The sequence below is a fragment of the Malurus melanocephalus genome, unplaced genomic scaffold (genome assembly GCF_030028575.1).
Source record: "Malurus melanocephalus ecotype Western Australia unplaced genomic scaffold, MMel_1.1 scaffold_49, whole genome shotgun sequence".
Classification (NCBI taxonomy): Eukaryota; Metazoa; Chordata; class Aves; order Passeriformes; family Maluridae; genus Malurus; species Malurus melanocephalus.
The window spans coordinates 2,279,507-2,298,299 of record NW_026623281.1 but is presented as its reverse complement, the minus strand read 5'-3'; the positions used below and the strand labels follow the sequence as shown (position 1 = coordinate 2,298,299).

General features: G+C 41.8%; 1 protein-coding gene across 4 annotated transcripts in view; it reads left to right on the top strand.

Moving 5' to 3' along the window:
* The window catches only part of RASGEF1A (RasGEF domain family member 1A), a 141,058-nt gene that overhangs the window by 112,510 nt on the left and 9,755 nt on the right, over positions 1–18,793 (top strand). For 3 of the 4 annotated variants that reach the window (XM_057365213.1, XM_057365210.1, XM_057365211.1), the window contains 3 exons: positions 4,735–4,914; positions 11,157–11,285; positions 16,597–16,734. In XM_057365213.1, the coding sequence (XP_057221196.1) occupies positions 4,741–4,914; positions 11,157–11,285; positions 16,597–16,734 (441 nt within the window). In that variant the 5' untranslated portion in view covers positions 4,735–4,740. Of the gene's footprint in view, positions 1–2,314; positions 2,382–4,734; positions 4,915–11,156; positions 11,286–16,596; positions 16,735–18,793 lie in introns of those variants that run through there. The other variant, XM_057365212.1, reaches the window with a different exon arrangement.

Sequence of the window (18,793 nt, the reverse complement as noted above, 5' to 3'; positions counted from 1 at the left end):
ARAACATCTTCAAAACGTTAGCAATTTGCTGAGGAACAGACCTTACATAACTCCAAAAACAATTATTCCTTAGAGAATTCTGTATCAACAGATTTCAGCGTTCAGAATATAGATAGCCAAAGGTCATCATCCACACTTTACAGAAGGCAAAATGAGATAAAATGATAACATGATTCATCTGTTACATGCTGTATGAGCTGAATTCATGCCTTCAGCTCCTCCGATGTGTAAAAACTACCTCTCCAACCTGACTGCACAAGACAGTGTCCCCAAACCCAAGTACCATGTATCCTAGGAAAGGAAAAAAAAGGCATTTCACTGAACTCGCATCCGAACACACCCCTGAACACTTATATACACATACCTAGGTATATATGTAAGCAAGAAATATACATACATACGTTGCTTTACATCCTTTTTTTTATATACATACAAAAAAGTCTAAACAGACTCCGCTGGGCTACTGAAGGGAGGAATATACAAAAACACACAGTATAGAGACATGTCTCAGAGGAGAGCATGCCTAGCTAGCATAGTTTTCCTTAATTCCATTAGAATGTTTCTTAATTCCTACATTTCTTATTTCCAGTGATAGGACAGATYTAGTTTCTGATGTCAGTAAAACYAACAAAASCCCAAACAAACAAAAAGATTAGGGGTTGTTTTTACAACAGATTGCATCTGTGACTAGAGCTCAATTAACTATGTATGTTTTGCTAAGATTAATGGACATATTCTTCTACAAGCCTCAGCAAATGTTTGAGTAAGGTGGGAAAACAGATTAGCACAGAAATAGCATGAAATCCAATACCTGTTTTTCTTGCATACTTATTTGCAGGCTTGCTGGTGTTGTTCTTAGCGACAAATACTAGATGAGGTATTAAAAGACATTCACAGTGTTCACAAAGAAATATTATCATGTTATACAGTGATAGCCGACAAATTCTTACCTTCTGCTTTCAATTATTTTTTATAAAGAACTTCAAGATGTTTGAACAAGACTTAACAAAACTTGTCCCTCACCCTCGTGTGGCATTACTCAGTAAGGTCCTAACGGGGCAGTGCAGCAGGTCAGACCACTGGATTGCWATCTGGGACTGCCCCCTGGAACCTGCTTGGTGTCCAAGGCAGCAGAACTGAGGAAARCCTCAACATCAACAGGCATCAGGTCTGCTACAGGACCTGCACACTCTAAAAGCTGTGCAGTACAGCTAATAGACAGGATTGAGACGAAYAGCAAAGCAGGCTTGGCAGGGAGGAAAAACAAAGGTGAGTTTTCAAGTTGTTTAARAGAAAAAACTCATTTTAAATGAGGAAAATAATCCCTCTAGCAGATCTATTAGAATTTGGAAACCAAGAAAGAATTTAGCAGGCAAGCAGTAAAAGATGATGAGTAGCTGCACATCCTTCTAGAAATTAACGTGTGTTTAGGAGGGATGACAGTGCTTGTCCTCAAATTGTGAGCAATCGCTAATCTATTCCTCACACTCCTGAGGACGTGAATGTGCCCAAATTCATTTGCTGTGCCCACCTACCCATGGTGGCGTGCCTAGTTCCAAAAAGGCTTTTCTTACATTAATCACCATGGAAACCAGTGAGGGCTTCTGCTACCTATTCAAATACAGCAATTAAATAAATTATTTTAATGACAAAAATAAAATTAGTTAATGCCTGGAGACGATATAGCAACTAATAAGCCATCCCAGTTCAGGTAAGACGAGAAACAGGATGGGAAAGATTTGTTTGTGTGGAGGAAGGGTGAAAAGACGGCAGCCCTCAGCCGCTCTTGGTTACAGGTGAGGGACTTTGTGGGGCGGTTGGATGCACCCCRGAGCATTTCCATGGGATATCAGATCCTACACAGGCACTCGTGATGCCCGTGTGTGACACCACAGGGCTGGTCCCGCACAGCCCTACGGCTTGCGACCAGCCAGGGCTATCGGACTGGCTCAGCCAACTMGAAAACAGAAACAAGTCCGGCCGAAAGAAGAATAGAAACAATTATCAGCGGGGCGGGCTGGGCGGCCGCGATTGCGGAGCCCCGCCGGGAGCGCTACCCGCGCACGGGCACAGCGGGGAGGAAGAGGCGCGCAGGGAGTGGGGGGAGGAGAAAAATAATGGAGGGGGAACCAACCAAAAAAATCAAAAGCAAGCAGACAGATCAAACGCTGCCAAAAGCGGAGGGCTCGGCCCGCTCCCCCCACAGCGCCCCCGCCCCGCGCGGCTCCGTTTGAACGGGCCCCGCTCCCGCGCAGCCAACGGGGCGCCGCGCCGCCCGTGACGTCAGGCGCGGCGGGAGCGGCGCGGGCGGGCGGGCAGAGCTGTCAGAGCCGCGGGGCCCGGGGCCGCCGCCGGCCGAGCGCGCCGCCACGAAGATGAGGGTAAGCTGCTCCGGGTACGGGGCGCCGGCGCTGCCGAGCGGGAACCCCCGTCAGCGTGGACGGCACGGGTGGCTTGAGCGCGGAGCTGCCCCGCGGGAACCCCCGTCAGCGTGGAGGGGGGCACGGCTGGGTTGAGCGCGGAGCTGCCCCTGCGGTGGAGCCAGCGCCCCGCCGAGTCCCGGCGAGCCGGGCACGGCAGAGAGCGGCTCCCGGCAGCGGCCGCAGCGCTGTGCGGGGCAGGCGGGAGGGTGCGGCGGCGGCAGGTGCTGCGGGGCTGGGGCAGCTCGGGGAGCACCCCAGGAGCGCGGGGTCGCGGCGGCGGAGCTCACCCCGGCTGTGCCCGCTGTGGGTCTGCCCTCGCCCCGGGGACACCCGGGCGGTCGCGCCCCKCAGATGGTCCCGGGGGCACCGCAGGATGAGCGGAACGGGCTGCGCCCCGGAGGGGTCCTTAAAAACAAAACTGATGCAACACTGAGCGCCGTAAAGGAGTTTAAAAGGCTTGATGGCAAAAGCGGGGCGCGTTTCCCGCTAAAGCATCGTTTCAGTGGGGATTTGTTKGATGGCTAGCTTTCTTTAAAAGCCCTGCGCAACTTCACGCTGTTAGCCAAAAGTGCTCAGCACAGCCAGACCATCCTGCAAGCAGCTCCGGGCTGTATCGCTATGGACCTTAAAAGGGAAAAAAGCAAATTACTGGCGAGTTACATAGTACAGATAGTAAAGCCGTCAGCTTCAGCGTATGCTCTAGTGGTTTCTCAGAGTGTTGTGTATTGCAAAGCTGGGGCCTTTTCACAGATAAATGTGTGAAATACCGAGTAACCTCAATGTCCTTACTGTAATTTTTCTTTTTTTTTTTTCTTTATACGACATTACATCCTATATTTTCTATTTTATTTGACTCTATGTCCTGGAGTTCTGAAACTGAACTCCACTCCTCACTGTGGTCTCCCTGGTTGCTATTAAACAGCTATATTAAGCTGCTATATTTTAACTTACAGAGAACCACACTTCCCTTATATCTCTATCACATATGTATGCAAAGAGCTTTTGGTAAAAGCTGCAGAAACAGTTATACTTATCAGCTTCACACATAAGTAAATCTGTCACCTTGATAAAGAAGTTCTGTTAATACTGGTATTTTTTTCCTTACAATGTACCTAGCATTCATCTGAGCTCAAGAAGAGAAAAATGTTCTGTATTCCAGTTGTAAACATGAATGATTGACTTTGGAGAGTTTGAGRGGAAAAATGTGCCTTGCATTAAAAAATAGCTCAGGGACTTAAGTGCAAGAGATGAACGCAGTTAGAAACAGCTGTCAGGTTAAAGGTACCGGTAATGGCCTAATCCTTTTCATCTACATAAGTGCTTTTCATCTACGTCAATATCTTGTCTCTTTCCGAGACAGTGGGACAGCAGCTCAAGAGTTAACGCTGCCTTCTTTTCACTTGATCTCCTAAACAGTCTTGACTATTTCAGCAGCCAGGGGGAACTGTTTTGATGCTGAAGAGTATTTTCAACCTTTACATAAAGTAGCAGGATGTTTTGTTTAGCCTTTGCATAGATTTAAGCTGTAGCCAGTTTTAAACAAACAAACAAAAGACCCCCTACAGTTTCCTGAAAGACTGCGGTAGAGTGATGCMGATGTGGCCAAGGGATGGGAGATGCAAACCCCAAACCTTCGTGTAGTTTTTGTATTGCAACAATAGGTTTGCTTCCTAAACATAGATCTCYAAAGAGACTGTTTAAATTAGGCTTGTATATTACAGCATATGCCACAGTTCCACCCAGCTCATGGTTTCACATACATGTAAAATAAATTTTTTTAAAAGGCAGTTTTGTTCAGACAGGATATCCCCCACTGTTTCTAGTGATATCTATGAGCAGAAGATGCACTTGTGCTGAGAACTGGATTACATCTAACTACAAAAGTGGTGAAGGATTTATCATCACAAGTGAAGTGTTTTGGCCAAAGATCTGATCTGAGAGAGTAAAAAGAGGAACGTTAAGGCTCAGTATTTGTTTGTTCAGTAGCTTGTAAATTCAGAAAGCATTCTGTATTTTCACCTCTGTCTAGTTTCATGCATAAAGAACCAGGGAAAACCTGGGGAGAAGGAAGAAATCGAGTGCAGTGAGGAAAATTCTTACAGCTTGTGCATCTGCAGCCTTAGARACATAAAGTGCATTTCAGATGCCAAGCCAGCTTGCAGATGTGTRACTGCTTGGATTCAGAACTCAGCTTGAATGCTGAGGCTGCCTTCAGTCAGATATGTAATTGTGTTTAATGTATGCCTCTGTAAAACCCACACATCCTGCAAGAAAGCTTAACCCTCTCTCCCKTTCTTTGTCGCTTCTGCAGGAAACTATGCCCCAGACGCCAATATTTTCCAGCATGCTTGGTTCCAGTTGTAGTGGGCAAGTGCAGCCAGACATGGGAGAGAGATGTGTGGACCCTGTTTATCAGGATGGGAACCTTATTTCTGGATCACTGGAGGCCTTGATAGAGCGCCTGGTGCCCACCATGGACTATTACCCTGATGTAAGTAGCCACTGAAAGGGTTTTTTCTTTTTCCTTCCCATAGTTTTACTGCATTAGTGTCTGTATTGCTGCTCTCTCATGAAATTCTACCAAGATTGAGAAGTAGGCTAAARGTGCATTTATTTTACTTGCAATATTCATTCACTAAAGATGTTGCTCAATAGGGATATTCCCTGTTTTTTAAATGAGAGCACTTGTTAGCAAGATAAAGCCATCTTGAACTCAAATGGGTACCTTAAGAACCAATTAAAAGCATTATTAGCCACWGAATTTTCATACTACTAAGCTGCTTTAGCTCTAATGCAGCCAAGATTAACTACTAACCAATTCCTACCTATGGAAGCAGACCTGAAAACAGCTCTACTATTTTTTCCCCTTAATTTTGTATGCATATCCTAGTTAGGCCATCAGAAAAAAAATCCACAACCCAAAATAGATTTTAATTAAAATATCCTCTTTCTCAAGACATGTTAATAGGACAATTCTGTAATAATGAATGTTCTTGAGTCTGAAAAWCTGCCAGATTTTGCAACTGGTTGAACATCCTCAACACAGTCCTCAAAGTGAATATTACTCATAGCTGTAGGATATGCAGTAAAATCTGAACCTAGGATATTACTAAGGTATCACTTTTTCACTAAAAATTACTCCTTGTAATTAACAAAAGATAMTATTGAAACAAATGACCAAAGATCAGAAAGGCTATATAACATATATTCTATTTGAGCTCTGAAAAATCAGKAGCTGTGACAGAAATATACCAGCACTTCATAAAAACTAACAAGGAAGCAGAAACTGCAGTCACTGTTAACATGTATGTCAAACATAATGTTTGTTTTCATGGGCTATATCTTATATGTTTCTCAGTCTAATTTGTGTAGAATGTTTAATTGTGGTCTCATTTAAATCCCAGTAAAGTCCCTCCAAGCTCCCACGTATACACACACATCCTCACCATGATCATCCACTCTCCATGTGGGATGATGGGAATATGGAGCAGAATTGCCATCWATCACCAGTATAGGATTAAAAGAGCAAAACCAGCATGGTTTACTATTCTGGTTCAAAAGTGATCCTAAACCTTATATTTCAAAATGCCCAACTTACGGTTGTGCTGCCAGTACCAAATCCTTTACAAGACTCGGAGGGATAACCTAACCATTGTTAGACATTAAATTCTCCATCCCACTCCCCAAAAACCTATTGTAGAGCAGATGCACAGAAGGGAGCAGTGGATAGAGCTGGTGTGGAATAGCTTTAGGCTGCTCTGAGGARTCAGTTCCTTCTTTTTCATGTGATACTGAAATATGGTTACTTGTTATTTGGACTGCAGCTGTTTTTTAAGTAGCTGCTAATACATGTCCCATATTGTACCTTGTAGCATAAGATCTATTTATAACACAGCTACTCTGAAAATGTTTCCATGAAGTGAGTATTACTTCAGGGGTCTGCAGCTTACTTGGAATGCTGCTGGTTTCCATGGTGCTATCCCTTCATATCCCACGCAAGAGTGCATTACAAACCRAGCAGTCACAGACCCCACCCTGCAAGCTCACTGCTCAACATCCAACAGGAGCACTCAGAGGCAACTCCAGGGAAAGAGAGATGGACAACAGCAGTAAACCAAATTCATCTCCTGCACAGCACAACACATACCCTTAGTTAAACCAGACTCCCCAATTTAACTGAAAGGATTAATTATAAAGTGACTAGATAAATAAGCTCTGAACAACATGAAGAAGGAGCTGTATGTCCAGTCATCTTCAAACGCAGGTTTTCTACTTCACTTCAGTTACATGTTATCACTTCATTTCATGCTCATTTGTGATTTTAGGGGAGTTGACACAGAGGGTTWGTGATAGCCTTTCAGGCTGATACCCTGTCAGAAGAGTACCTGGATTTTCAAGAGAAAAGTATCAACACCTCTCAGTCTCGTGGGTCTGCTGCTCATGCAAGGAAAGGCAGCAAGATCCCACCAATTAATTCTCCCAAGAGAAGCTATTTGGTAACAGCAGCAGAGGCTACCTTGGTTTCAGAGTTACACAGCTCTAAGTTGCAGTACTGCTCCAAGTTTTGTGATGACTACATCYGAGCACAATGCTCACAAGGCTTTGCCGCCTGTGTGCATGGAGCTTATGATCACAGTAACCTTCTGGACAGGAAAAAGGGAGCGGGGGAGAAAACAAACACAGGGTATCTTTCTGTGCTGGTTACAGAGGCAAAACAAAAATGTATTTGCCATGTTGGCAGAACACAAGACAGGCAAAGGAGGACAGAAAAGATAAGCGCCTACATTTGTGTGCTGCTCTTTTGAGTCTTGTTTGTGTACRGGGACTTGCTCAGCACATAGAAAAATGTATACTCATGAGACAGAGGAGTTCAGGAGGTTAGGAATGGAATGTACCAGTCTGCAACCCTTGTGCCCAAGCAAGAAAATATGTGAAGAAAATGTTTCACAAAGTTCCAGAATGAGCAGCGAGAGCACACAGAGAAATTTTCTTTTTTTCCACCTCCTCGAAAAGTCATCAGTGCATTCTTGGGTCAGAGAGTAACAATTCCTTCTTTAGTCTTGTGCACTTGTGCTCTGTCTTTTTTTTTTTTAAATATAATTCAGCTCATCCCTTAGCAACAACTTTAGGCACTAAAGGAATCTGGCTTCTTATTCTCTTGCAAAGCACAAGCCCCTTTTGTGTCAACTTATGTTCTTCAAAGTGCAGAAAGGACTTTTTTTTTTTGCCTCTCCTCCCAAATACCTGTCACTTTCAGGATAACCGGAGCTTAACTTTCACTCTTATAGCTTGTGGAAGCATTTTTAAATCATTCTTCAACAAAYCAGCTAGCTTCAGAGCTAAGTGTCCTTCTCCAAACCATCCTCTTCATGGCTAGAGGGCTGCCTCAGAGACTATTTATTTTTCTTTACACTGTGATAACATTTAGCCTGTATGTGTACAGTCATGCAGATACAAAAAAAAATCACCTAAATTCTTGATCTAGATAAGGCAYATGACATCAGTATGAAATCTTTGCTATCCAAAACAACTGGGTTCCTAGCCCCTGAGTCCTACCAGTAAGCTCAGAAGCATGGCTTAGTCCAATCTGGAATTTACTGGATAAGGAATGGCTACCAGCAGAGAGGCAAGGAGATGAGGGGGTCACTACTGCTGTCATTTTTAATTTGGCTCTTAATTGGAGTCCTTGTCTGTGTCAGTAATAAAAGTAKCAAAAAACCCCTAAATTAGATACCAGTATAGTATAATTGATTGACCACAATGGAACAATTTTGTTTTCCAAAGTAACAAATCTAACCTTAGTACCAGTTAAGCGACTTTAAAAAATTGAATAAAAACACAGCAGATGGATTCCAGAAGGAATAATAATTTGTTTTTAAAACCTGAAAGAACAGTGCTGTCTGAGAAAGCATTGCATGGGTTCAGTTCAGCTATACAGTGATTACAGAGACACATCAGCAAGCCTTAAATGGAAAGTACACACTGCCATGGCCTGCATCCTGCTAGTTCCAAACTTTTATGAACATTATCAAAGWAAGCAAATAAAAGCACTGGTCATCTGTGTCATGCTTTCCTTGCTGTGTGACAGCAGGGAAACAATGCTGTGAGTGGCCCTTTCTCAGAGTCCCTCTGGATGAACACGGTGCCACATCACACACAAGCTCCCACCAAGGAGACCAAYGCTAGAATTATCATGAGAAGCAAAATTACATCTTTGCTGAAAAGAATGTGCTCCAGCTTATCAGAGCAAAGGTCACTGCCAGGGCAGCRTGCCTTAAGCTGTGGTTCCTTGCTGCTTGCACATACAGAAATGTTTCAGACAGGCCTCTAAACTCCCAAAACAAGAATGTGGGGAAGGGATCAAAGTGTCAAGTCCTTTTTCTCCCCACCCATCTCATCTCTTAAATRCAAAATACAGTAAAAGTGAGGGTTGCTTCAAGTCTTCAGTGCAAAAATTTTCACACAACCCAGTGACAGCTAACACACCCAACAGCTAAATTCCTGTTCCACACAGTCCAGACTCACAGCTTTAAGCTCAGGGACAACAATGACAACAATGAACACATAAGATAGATACAAAATATAACAGAGGATCACTAGGCATAGTTATAGGTTAAACACACAACCCCCACCCCAAATCTCACAACCCAACACAATTCCTTCTGCTGCTTTCATTCTGAGTGGGGAATGTGTCAGTTTAGGAACTATCCTCATACGCACAAGAGCAGAAGACCTGATACCTTGTCCCATAACACAACCAAGCCCCCTTTTCTGAATCAGGTCAGCTTTTCAGCCTAATTTTAGTGCCCATAACACATCACATCCACTACCATAGGTTTTTATAGAATTTATGAACTTCAAGTTTTTGTCACCATAAATGTAAAATACAAACTTCTGAAATTCTGGAGAGACATGAAATATCAAACAGAAGCTTAAATTCTTAAATTTCCAGCTGTACATTTGAGGGGGATGTTTGCCACTGTGCCATCAAGGAGGAAGACATGGCTATCAGTGTCCTGGCACTGCCCACCTGCTCAGTCAGCCAAGATYTTGATTGTCAGATGGCCCCACGGTCCATCTTCTGTGGGCATCAGTGGMAGCACCCAGGAACCTGACCCACATCCAGTTAGCCCTTCTCTTCCTCCATTCATAAGCAACAAAAAAGGCAAAGGCTGTGGCTGAACTCTAGTTCTGATTGTACAGAATTAATGCTATTTCTAATTTAATACATGAACTCCTATTCCTAATTTAATACGTGAACCCCAGATCTTCAAATCAGAGTATTTTAAATGCCTCTGCCATACCACACTTCACTCTGTACTTTCATTATTCTCCTCCAGAAGCTCAGGACACAATGGTATGTTTAGACATATGTTTAAYCTATTATACTTTTCACTCACTCCCAGAAGACTGAGACTTGTAGTTAGTACTATTTTATTTTGTTTTAAAAAAAGAAATTCCTTTTTCCCTGATATTTGGTAGTTAGTGCTAAGTTTGTATTACACAGCACACTAAGTACTAGAGAAGTGAAAACATTTTTCAGTAATAGCACATTTTATTGAGATTAGAGAGAGAAACCCCATAACATCTTTGGCTCAGGAAGATACCATTCTTGTTTAAATACAAGTGTTTTTTAGAGACTTCAAGGAACAGAATTTGGTAGCTGATAGTAGAAATACCACAWTGTAGACAACTGGTCCTAAGATTTCAGCTGTCTAAATTCACTTGCCCCATCCRAGGTAGTGTGTACTCACACTGAGTATTTAAATGCACTTGGCTGTGTCCTGCGAACCCACATTACTAAAACATGGTCAAAGTAACAGTGCACATTTCAAACATAACCAAGGTTAATTGAAATACATTGCCAAGGAGATCCCCTATAATTTCCCAACTCCAAATTTTGTCAAAAAGCCTAAGGGAAAAATGGAAATACTCATGAGATGGTACTGTCATTAGTCAGGCAATTACAGTCCASTACAGAAGCCTGGTTTCAAACACTGGACTAAGACTAGGACCCAAAAGCATCCCCACTCCAGTTCAACTATCCAGAATATGATACAGTGGATACACAKCCAAAGTACCCCATGAAGCATCACAGCTTCTAAAATACAAATGGAGAGGTTATTTCTAATGAGACATCATCATTGTTGGTATTTATTAGCATTGTTCATACTCAGACTCTGAAACAAGCCCCAAATAAGTAAAGTCAGGCTTAAAACCAAATTATTGTCAGAGCCCCCCCAACCTAAGTGAAAACTTTTATCAGTGATTGTTGGGAAAAAGGGACAAAAACCCTCATGCATGAAGAAATTGCAGCTGTGGTTTGGAATGCACATGATGCAGTTGCCTGCAGCTCAGTGAAAAACTATCACTCTTACAGAAACAAAGCAGCATTCAACTGATGTTTAAGACACCAGTTTAACACCCTACATTAGACATATTTCATTTGTGGTTCTGGTAAGCGATGACTAATTAGGCACACTGAGTTTGGCATTTTAAAAGGAAATAATTTGATTATTGGAAAACCCCACAGTTAACAGCCACCAAGCCTATAGCTTTTTCCTTCCAACAGAGCTAGAAAAGACCAACACATTTTTCTGGAGAAAAGAAAAATTATAGCAACTTAAATGAAGGAAAGTTACATTTGTACTTTACAGAACAGCTTTTACCAGGAAGACAGATTAGTTTTCCTGAAGTTTTTCAACTTGTTTTGTGTTTTTTCTCTTTCCACAGAGAACTTACATCTTCACTTTCCTACTGAGCTCACGAGTCTTCATTCACCCACACGAGCTCTTGGCTAAAGTGGGGCAGATCTGCATTAAGCAGAAGCAGCAGCTGGAAACGGGGACTGAGGCAGAAAAGGTAAATGYACCATTATGTCCCTCAGTTAGTTGTGCTACTGTGATTTATTTTCCACTYTCCTTTCAGTGAAAAGCTAAATAGACTGATAAACAATAAAAGGAAATTGTAATTGGCATTTTTTTGCCAGATGCACAATTATTTGGGTCTTTTTTCTGGAAGTACCTTTCTTTCATTTGATGTCCCACCTTAGCAGTCAGCTGCAGGTCAGTGCTGTGCACTGGAGCAATGTGTATCTGCCAGGAAGCCTGCCCAGCAAGCTGCTTGGCACTTGAGAGCTTTCCCCAAATAGCTTTTTCTTGAATCTGACTTAACTCCAATAGAGTCTGACTGGAGAAAACAATAACTTCTGCTGTAGGATATTGTTGGGATGGTTTAAGTCTGTGTAACAGTAAATAAGAAAGTCACCCCTCACAAAAATTGAGAGAAGCACTTATTTAAAATAGTAACCTACRCTAACATGTTTTACTACAACCAGTTAAACCAAACTTACACCCAAATGTCACCATTTGCACTGAAGAATTTTTGACTGAAATTGAACTTCCAGAAGGGTCCAAGCTGGGAAGCAAATAAGAGTGACAGAAACAGGATGGTATCAACAAGTATTTAAAAACGTAAATGGTGCAAATCCTGGGCATGTTTTGGAACCTTTCTTCTCTGAAATACAAATTACATGCTCACATTCCTAATCTCCAGCACGTTAATAGTCCCATTTTGTTTCTTCCCTTGCTATATCAGCACTGTGAGGAGCACAAAAGGCAACTCTGGTTTGTCAGTAAAGAGTTTGTGTCAGCAATACTGACCTAAGGGCTTCTTTCTCTCATCTATTCCTGATGTGCAGCCTCTTATTAATGTCACAAAATTGTCCCACAGGACAAACAAACTATGGTGCAGAAGGACTTTCATCCAGGTCAGCCCCCTGATCTACCCTCCAAATATCTGCATACTCCTCCTGTAGGTGCTAGGGAAACCAAGGGGTTAGGCAAAGAAGGTAGCAGAACCACTGCATCCAGTTTTGTACTCAGAGGTGATAATTGTCCTCAGCACCACTGCCAAATTTCATTTGTGCCTGAGCAAACTCTGCTCTGGAAGTTGTGATGGTTCCTCAGCAACACAGAACTAAACAGAGATGGGAGCCACTAAAAGATTCCATATTTCAGACCATCTGAAATATGGAATGAGTCAATCTGAGCTGTGGACATAAAAAGGGAAAGACTGCTGTGAATAAAAAGTGTTCAAACACATCTGAAAATACCTGGATTTAAAATRAATGGATGTAAGATAAAACCTCTGTGATTAACAATGCACTTCAGAGATTTTCATATGAAAGCAGTCTCTATGGGCTACCTCAGCTGGCTATTTAGAGATACAATACTAATTTTAAAGAAGTGTGGCTTCTCCACAGATGTGTTAAATAATCATGGCCTCCTAGCAGAAATGAAACAGMATTACATGCTAGCAGCAGGATATTAGACAGAGCAGCTTATATTCCAAACACGCTTACACCTTCTGCTGGTATGGAAATGGGCCTACAGGAAAACCAGCAAGCACAGGGTGACAATACAACATTTTTGGGAGGTGGCTTTAATTTACATGCTTTTCTGGTTGCTCTTTCTACGATGTCCTTGATCCCTTCCTACCTCCTTAATACAAGCTGTAATTTTTTTCCTGCCTTCTAAACACAAACTTCTTGGAAAACACTACCTAAACTTCTGACCTTTGTCCCAAATTACTACTTTACTGCCCTCTACTGCAAGCACCTATACATTTTACAGAGAAGTTTGGCCACTAGCATTTGCAAACATTTGTTTTTCTGTGTGGCAACAAATAAAAATCTCATTTCACACACARCATACAAACTCTTGACTCAAGACACTCTTAAGTATTCACAGTCATAATCCATTAAGGTATCATCAGCTCCCAGCACCTTCTAATTAAGTGGCTGCATAGCAGGAAATAGCTGACAAAAGCAGTTAAAGCATCTCTGATCGTTTCTGATAGAGTTTGTTTATGCAAGTCTCTTCAGACAAGCCTGGAGAGCATGTGAGCTGAAAAAGTGGCAAGAAATCAGGTTCTGAGGTTACACTCCACAATATTTATCRTTYTGTTGGTTTTGACATTACTGGCTARCCAAAGWGTTCTACAGAAATACAACCCAGAGAAAAGTGRATTGAAAAGAAAAACACTCTGGGGTGTCTTGGAGCCTGCTTAGAGTCCTTTTAACTACTCATAAAAAGGAAGAACTTCACAGTTTAAGGCAYCAATTATAATATATGAGTCAGTAGTTAGGCTGTCAAGGTTTTCCTTTCCATAAAGGAAAGAATTTAACTCTCCATTAAGTGCATTAGAGATTGGAAAGTCTCAAGCGAGATTATCAGGGAAAAATCACTCATACAGCATTATCAAATAGAAAAAAAAACCTGTTGTTAAAACTGTGGTGCATTTTTTTCTGCAGTTTGAGAGTATTTTGTACATCTAAAGAGGTAAGAAAAAAAGAAAGTAGAAGTTAGTTTCAATTAGGTTCGTTTTGCCTGTCTTGGAATATATTAGTGCCTTCAAAAATTACTATTTCCCCTGGGTTTTCTTGCCAGTGCTCCTTTTTTAACCCAAAAATTAAAAAATACTCATAACCAGGTCATTGCCATTAAATCTTTCGTACAAGCACAGTAGTGCTATTGCCCTCCTTTCTAATTGGGAGTTGTTTTTCAGTCCTGTCTTGTCTCATGCATAACAGGGTCAMTCCACAGCACTTAGATGAACAGAATTATTTCTCTTCTCAAAGAAATATTTACGGGAAAAGTATTCCCCATGGACTCCAGAGAACTCTGTCAGGCCTCACCAGGGGAGGCTCATGTCTGGAGTAAGACTGCAGAAAAGTAGGTTGGTGGGTTTATCACAGCCACAACAGAAAGGAAGCTGTGCTGCTGCCCACAGATCTGTGGGATTTCCATCTGGGTTACCACATGCATCGAGCCTGTCACGCTCCTTTGGGCTTCCTCAGAGGGCAAYATGAAATACAAATACCATGTTCTGCTGCACTAAGGTCTTTTAGCATTGTTCTCAGGAAGTGTACACCTTATTTCCATGAGTGTTACAAAGCATGTGGTGTAACATTAAGCTTTTTTAAACCTGAAGAGTGATACAGTTTGCCCTGCAACATGCCTGACTTTCCACAGAAGGAGCCAAACCAGACAACTCGAGAGTAGATAGAAGAGAGACAAGTCCATGCTCAAAAACTACTGTATTTTAAGTTCTACATGGAGTATAATTTGGGATAATTTAGCAAAGTATTACAAGTGAGGCACAAAGCTTTATTTTTCTCCTTCGAACCTCTTCCTTCTACATCATGCCTTAAAAAAATTGATGAAATATCCAGCCTGGTATTACACTGCACCTGCTTCAAACCATGACAGCCCTCAGTGGGCTCCTGGTCTTTGAGGAACAACCTTCAACACACCAGCACACATTAAAAAAGCATCAGCTCTTAAAAAAACAGCTGCTCATCTGCTGCTGGGGTCAGTCTAGACAGCCCGTAAATTCTTTATGAACTATGTGTTCATATGGAGATGCTTGCCATGGCCTAAGGTAGAATTTTGAAACCTTTCTGCCCTGACCYCTCCTTTTTCAGTCCCAAAAAGTAAAAAGAAAGGATAGTCAGGATGAKTAATACTAAAAAACAGTTCTGTAGCAGCTGTTGGTAAACAGAAGTGGAGTAGGCACATGCCTGTTAACTTTAATTGAATGGAAGTGGCTAATTAATTGTCTATAACCACCTACAGATTGTGCCTTTAATAATGTCAGGCTCCATGTCTTTCCTAGCAAATAAGTATAAATGGACTTTTCACCAAGGCAGGTGACAGTGGGAGGTTGGAGGACAGACAGCTATAACCTGGAACTCTGTCTCACACTGCTAAGAAAAACCTTAAAGCACCACATGAGGGGCATTGACAGACGTTGCTGGCAGAAAGAATGGTCATGTTTTATTTTTGCCCTTCTTATCCAGCTATTCTGTGTTTCTCTCAGTAGCAGCATCAATGAAATGCAGGCAATGAAAACAGGTAGGAAATGCATGCTAGCAGATGGCAGTTTGCAGGTCTTAAAAAAARGSMAAAAAAAAAAATTAAAAACCTAAGAAAATTCCCTCTAGACTTACAAGGAACACTGCCTTATTGTCAGATTGAGGATTCAAGGGTGCATGGCTTAACTTCAGCGTTCTTATCAATAATTACTAATATTCTCACTATGTCACAGTGAGATGTAAAAAAAAAAATATATACAGCAARACCAGCTTAATCTAGTTGACCTTTGGTTTTGATTAAATAAACTGGGACATGCCACGGTGAGATGATGTTTTGGCAGGARGTTCTGCCAGTATTGGGAAGAGATTATTTGTCTTGCAGCAGTTTCCTGTAGTGACTCTCACATGCTCAGTGCCCTCCTGCCCCTGAGGAGGGAAGGGCTGTGCTGTGCCTGGGGGGACTTCTGCACTTCCACCAAGGAAAGCTTCCTCTTTCTCCTCAGTGCACCACAAGTTGGGCAGGAGGGTAAATAGAACCTGAATTAAGGTTTGATTCTTCTCATTCATTAGAAGTGCTCTCAGCCCTCATACTCTCAATTTTGCAAGAGTGCTCCCTTGGATGCACTGATGCTGCTGTCCATTGATAAAATGGAGAGTGCAATAATTGGCATCCAATTCAGGTCTAACTGATKAAAAGCTTTGGAAGATTCACAGGTAACAAAACAAAAATTAGAAAAACCCTCACCCTGCCCTTTCTGTGGTTGATAGCTTTTTGAGCAAAAGCCAATACTTTTTATTTTCAAAGTCTGTTTTGATTTAGACTTCATGGAGAGAACACACATGACTTTCCTGTCATTCATTTATTTAACATACAGCTCAGTCTGGGCGGTCAGATAAATTCTGTAGAAATGTCTTTGTGAACAATTCTCATGGAGGACGGTTGGTAGGGTGCTGCAGTTTGGATTGAAACACTAAGGTACTGCTGCCTCAGAGCTTAAACCCCATGGACTTCAGTTAAGTAAGTCACTTGAACTGTTCTGTCATCTTCCTGGTTTTATACAACTAACCTTGAAAATACCTTCTAACTGTTTGGTAAGAGACATTACCAAGCTATCACAAAAGGAGGCTAAATGATACTATTTAGGAATCTAGCTCACAGTTAAATTTGTTCTTTTTTTTTTGTTCCCATCACCTACTATTAATGCAAAGTGTTTTCAAGGGTGTCTCAGGGTTTCTGTGAACCTTTATCATCTAATTTGATCTGCAGTCAGTAATCAACTCACTGTTTCTTTCTAGGCAAAACTAAAATCCTTCRCTGCCAAAATCATTCAGCTCCTGAAGGAATGGACTGAAACTTTCCCCTATGATTTCCAAGATGAAAAATCCATGAAAGAGTTGAAGGAGATTGCTCACAGGATCACACAATGTGATGAGGTAGGGGTGGGGGGGAAGTGCTAAAGCCGTATTTGTCAACTGCTACATGAACTGTGCCATATTCTGTAYAATTCTGCAGGCAGTATTTTTATTTTCCAAATGAACTACAGCAGCAGTTGCTGAGCTGTCAGGGTAACCACAGGACAWGGGCTGCCTGATGGATTTAATGGTCCATTAGCAGAAACTGTCTATACTTAATCACCACGTGTAGGAAGAGACAAAATAGTCATGACAATATGAAAAATGACTGTGGTGCAGAAGGAGAAAGAACAGTAACTATAAAAATGGCTCAGATGATTTAATAATGAATTACACACCATTCTTTGTACATTGTTACTACTCTGGATGTCTAAGTTCTGCAGGACTTACTGACTGGTTGTATGAAATGAACTCTTGGCCRAGATGAAGTTTTTTATTATTCAGTAGCTCATTCCCAGCTTCTGACATTAAGAAGCAGGTGGTTTATTGCCATATTTTGGGTGAGAGGCACAGTATTTCCACAAAGCAAGTTAYCTTTGAGCCTGTTAGCTAGTCCACCTCCAGTCTCAACAGCTCTGAGTTTCCACCCTGTGAAAACTAGGCCTTGAAAAAGACTTGTAAACCAACCAGGTAAAGTGAATTGGAATAAAACAAGGGCTGTTAGTTTTTGGGGTAGAGCAAGGGAGCCGGGGGAGGGRGTGTGTTGGGGTTGTTTGTTTGTTTTGGTTTTCCAACACTCTAAAACTACACTTTTTGTTCATTGAAAAAGTCACTGTTAACAACCCCCAGACAAGGAAGAGTACAATCAAGAACTGCAAGAGAATTAGTTGTAAAGTGTTTGYAGGAATTTGAAGTCTTACTTATATAAAAGTAGAAGCTTCTCTTTGTTTTTAAACCCACAACTTCAAGGTATTTTTGAGAACAATTAGGAGGAACTGGGAAGACAGTTGCATTATGTGTTTTTGTTGATTTAAGTACARAGAAAATGAAGAACAACAGGTTTGACAGCATGGCATGAATCAGGGGTAGGACAATAGCRTGAGGTGTTACCTTCAGGAGGAAGTTGGTGGGTCTGGTTGCATCAGCAGAGATGTTTGTGTGGGTGCTGCGTGAGAATGGCAGTGCCTCACTAGGAGGAGAAGAGGAAATAGGACTCCAAGTGCCTTCTATTCTCCACAGACAACAGCTAAGGGGTGTATGTGGGCAGAGATAGCACAGGGAAAGGGGACTTGGCAGAAACTTTATTTAGTGTCTGTATCTTAGTATTTAATTTGTCTGTTATGCTGAACTAGAAAAAAGTTGTGCCCTTTCTGTCTTGCATGTCCCCTTCCCTCCCACTCTGATGTATGAATAATTGTCGTTTGAGAAAAACTTCATGGGATGGCTCAGTGCTGTGGTGTCTGAGGCATCTATTAATCCATTAATTACAGCACCATCCAATTTATCCCCTTAACAAGGCCACCAGTCAGGTTTCACCAATGAGAGCTATGCCCCGTCTGACCCCCAGGAAATACTCATTTGACACTGACAAAAAGCAGCTCTTGCTCCAAGTTTTTGTTACCACATCAAATTACCCACATACYATCATTTAGTGTGGAGTTAAGGTAAAGGCTGAGGGTTTACTTTGTATTTTAAAGCTTTTCCAAATCCCCTTTGGGGGGGATTATACTTCATACATAAGGTAGGAAATCAGGTATTGACCCAGTGAGATCAGACAGAATACCAAATAGCTAAAGCTACAGCCAGGATTGCACCCCAAAGTCAGTGAAAACGAATTCAAACAAGTACAATTCATTGTGCAGTCATTGCTTACTTTCCAAAGTTGAAGGGAAAATTAGGGTAATACTAGGTGTGAAAGGCAACTGCTAAAACTCTTAAGGACATATGTCTAAGCATTAGGGTGCTAATAAATTAATAATAGCTGAAGCAAGCCATAGCTTTTCATGTCACTGAAATTCTTTGTTCACTTTTGCATAATATCTGCAATACTCTCACCTATCTTCATTTTCTACAATCTGTATCCAGAAAGTTTCCTTCCTTTCAGACATGTGGCCAAGTCAGGCATAGGGGCTGAGGACAA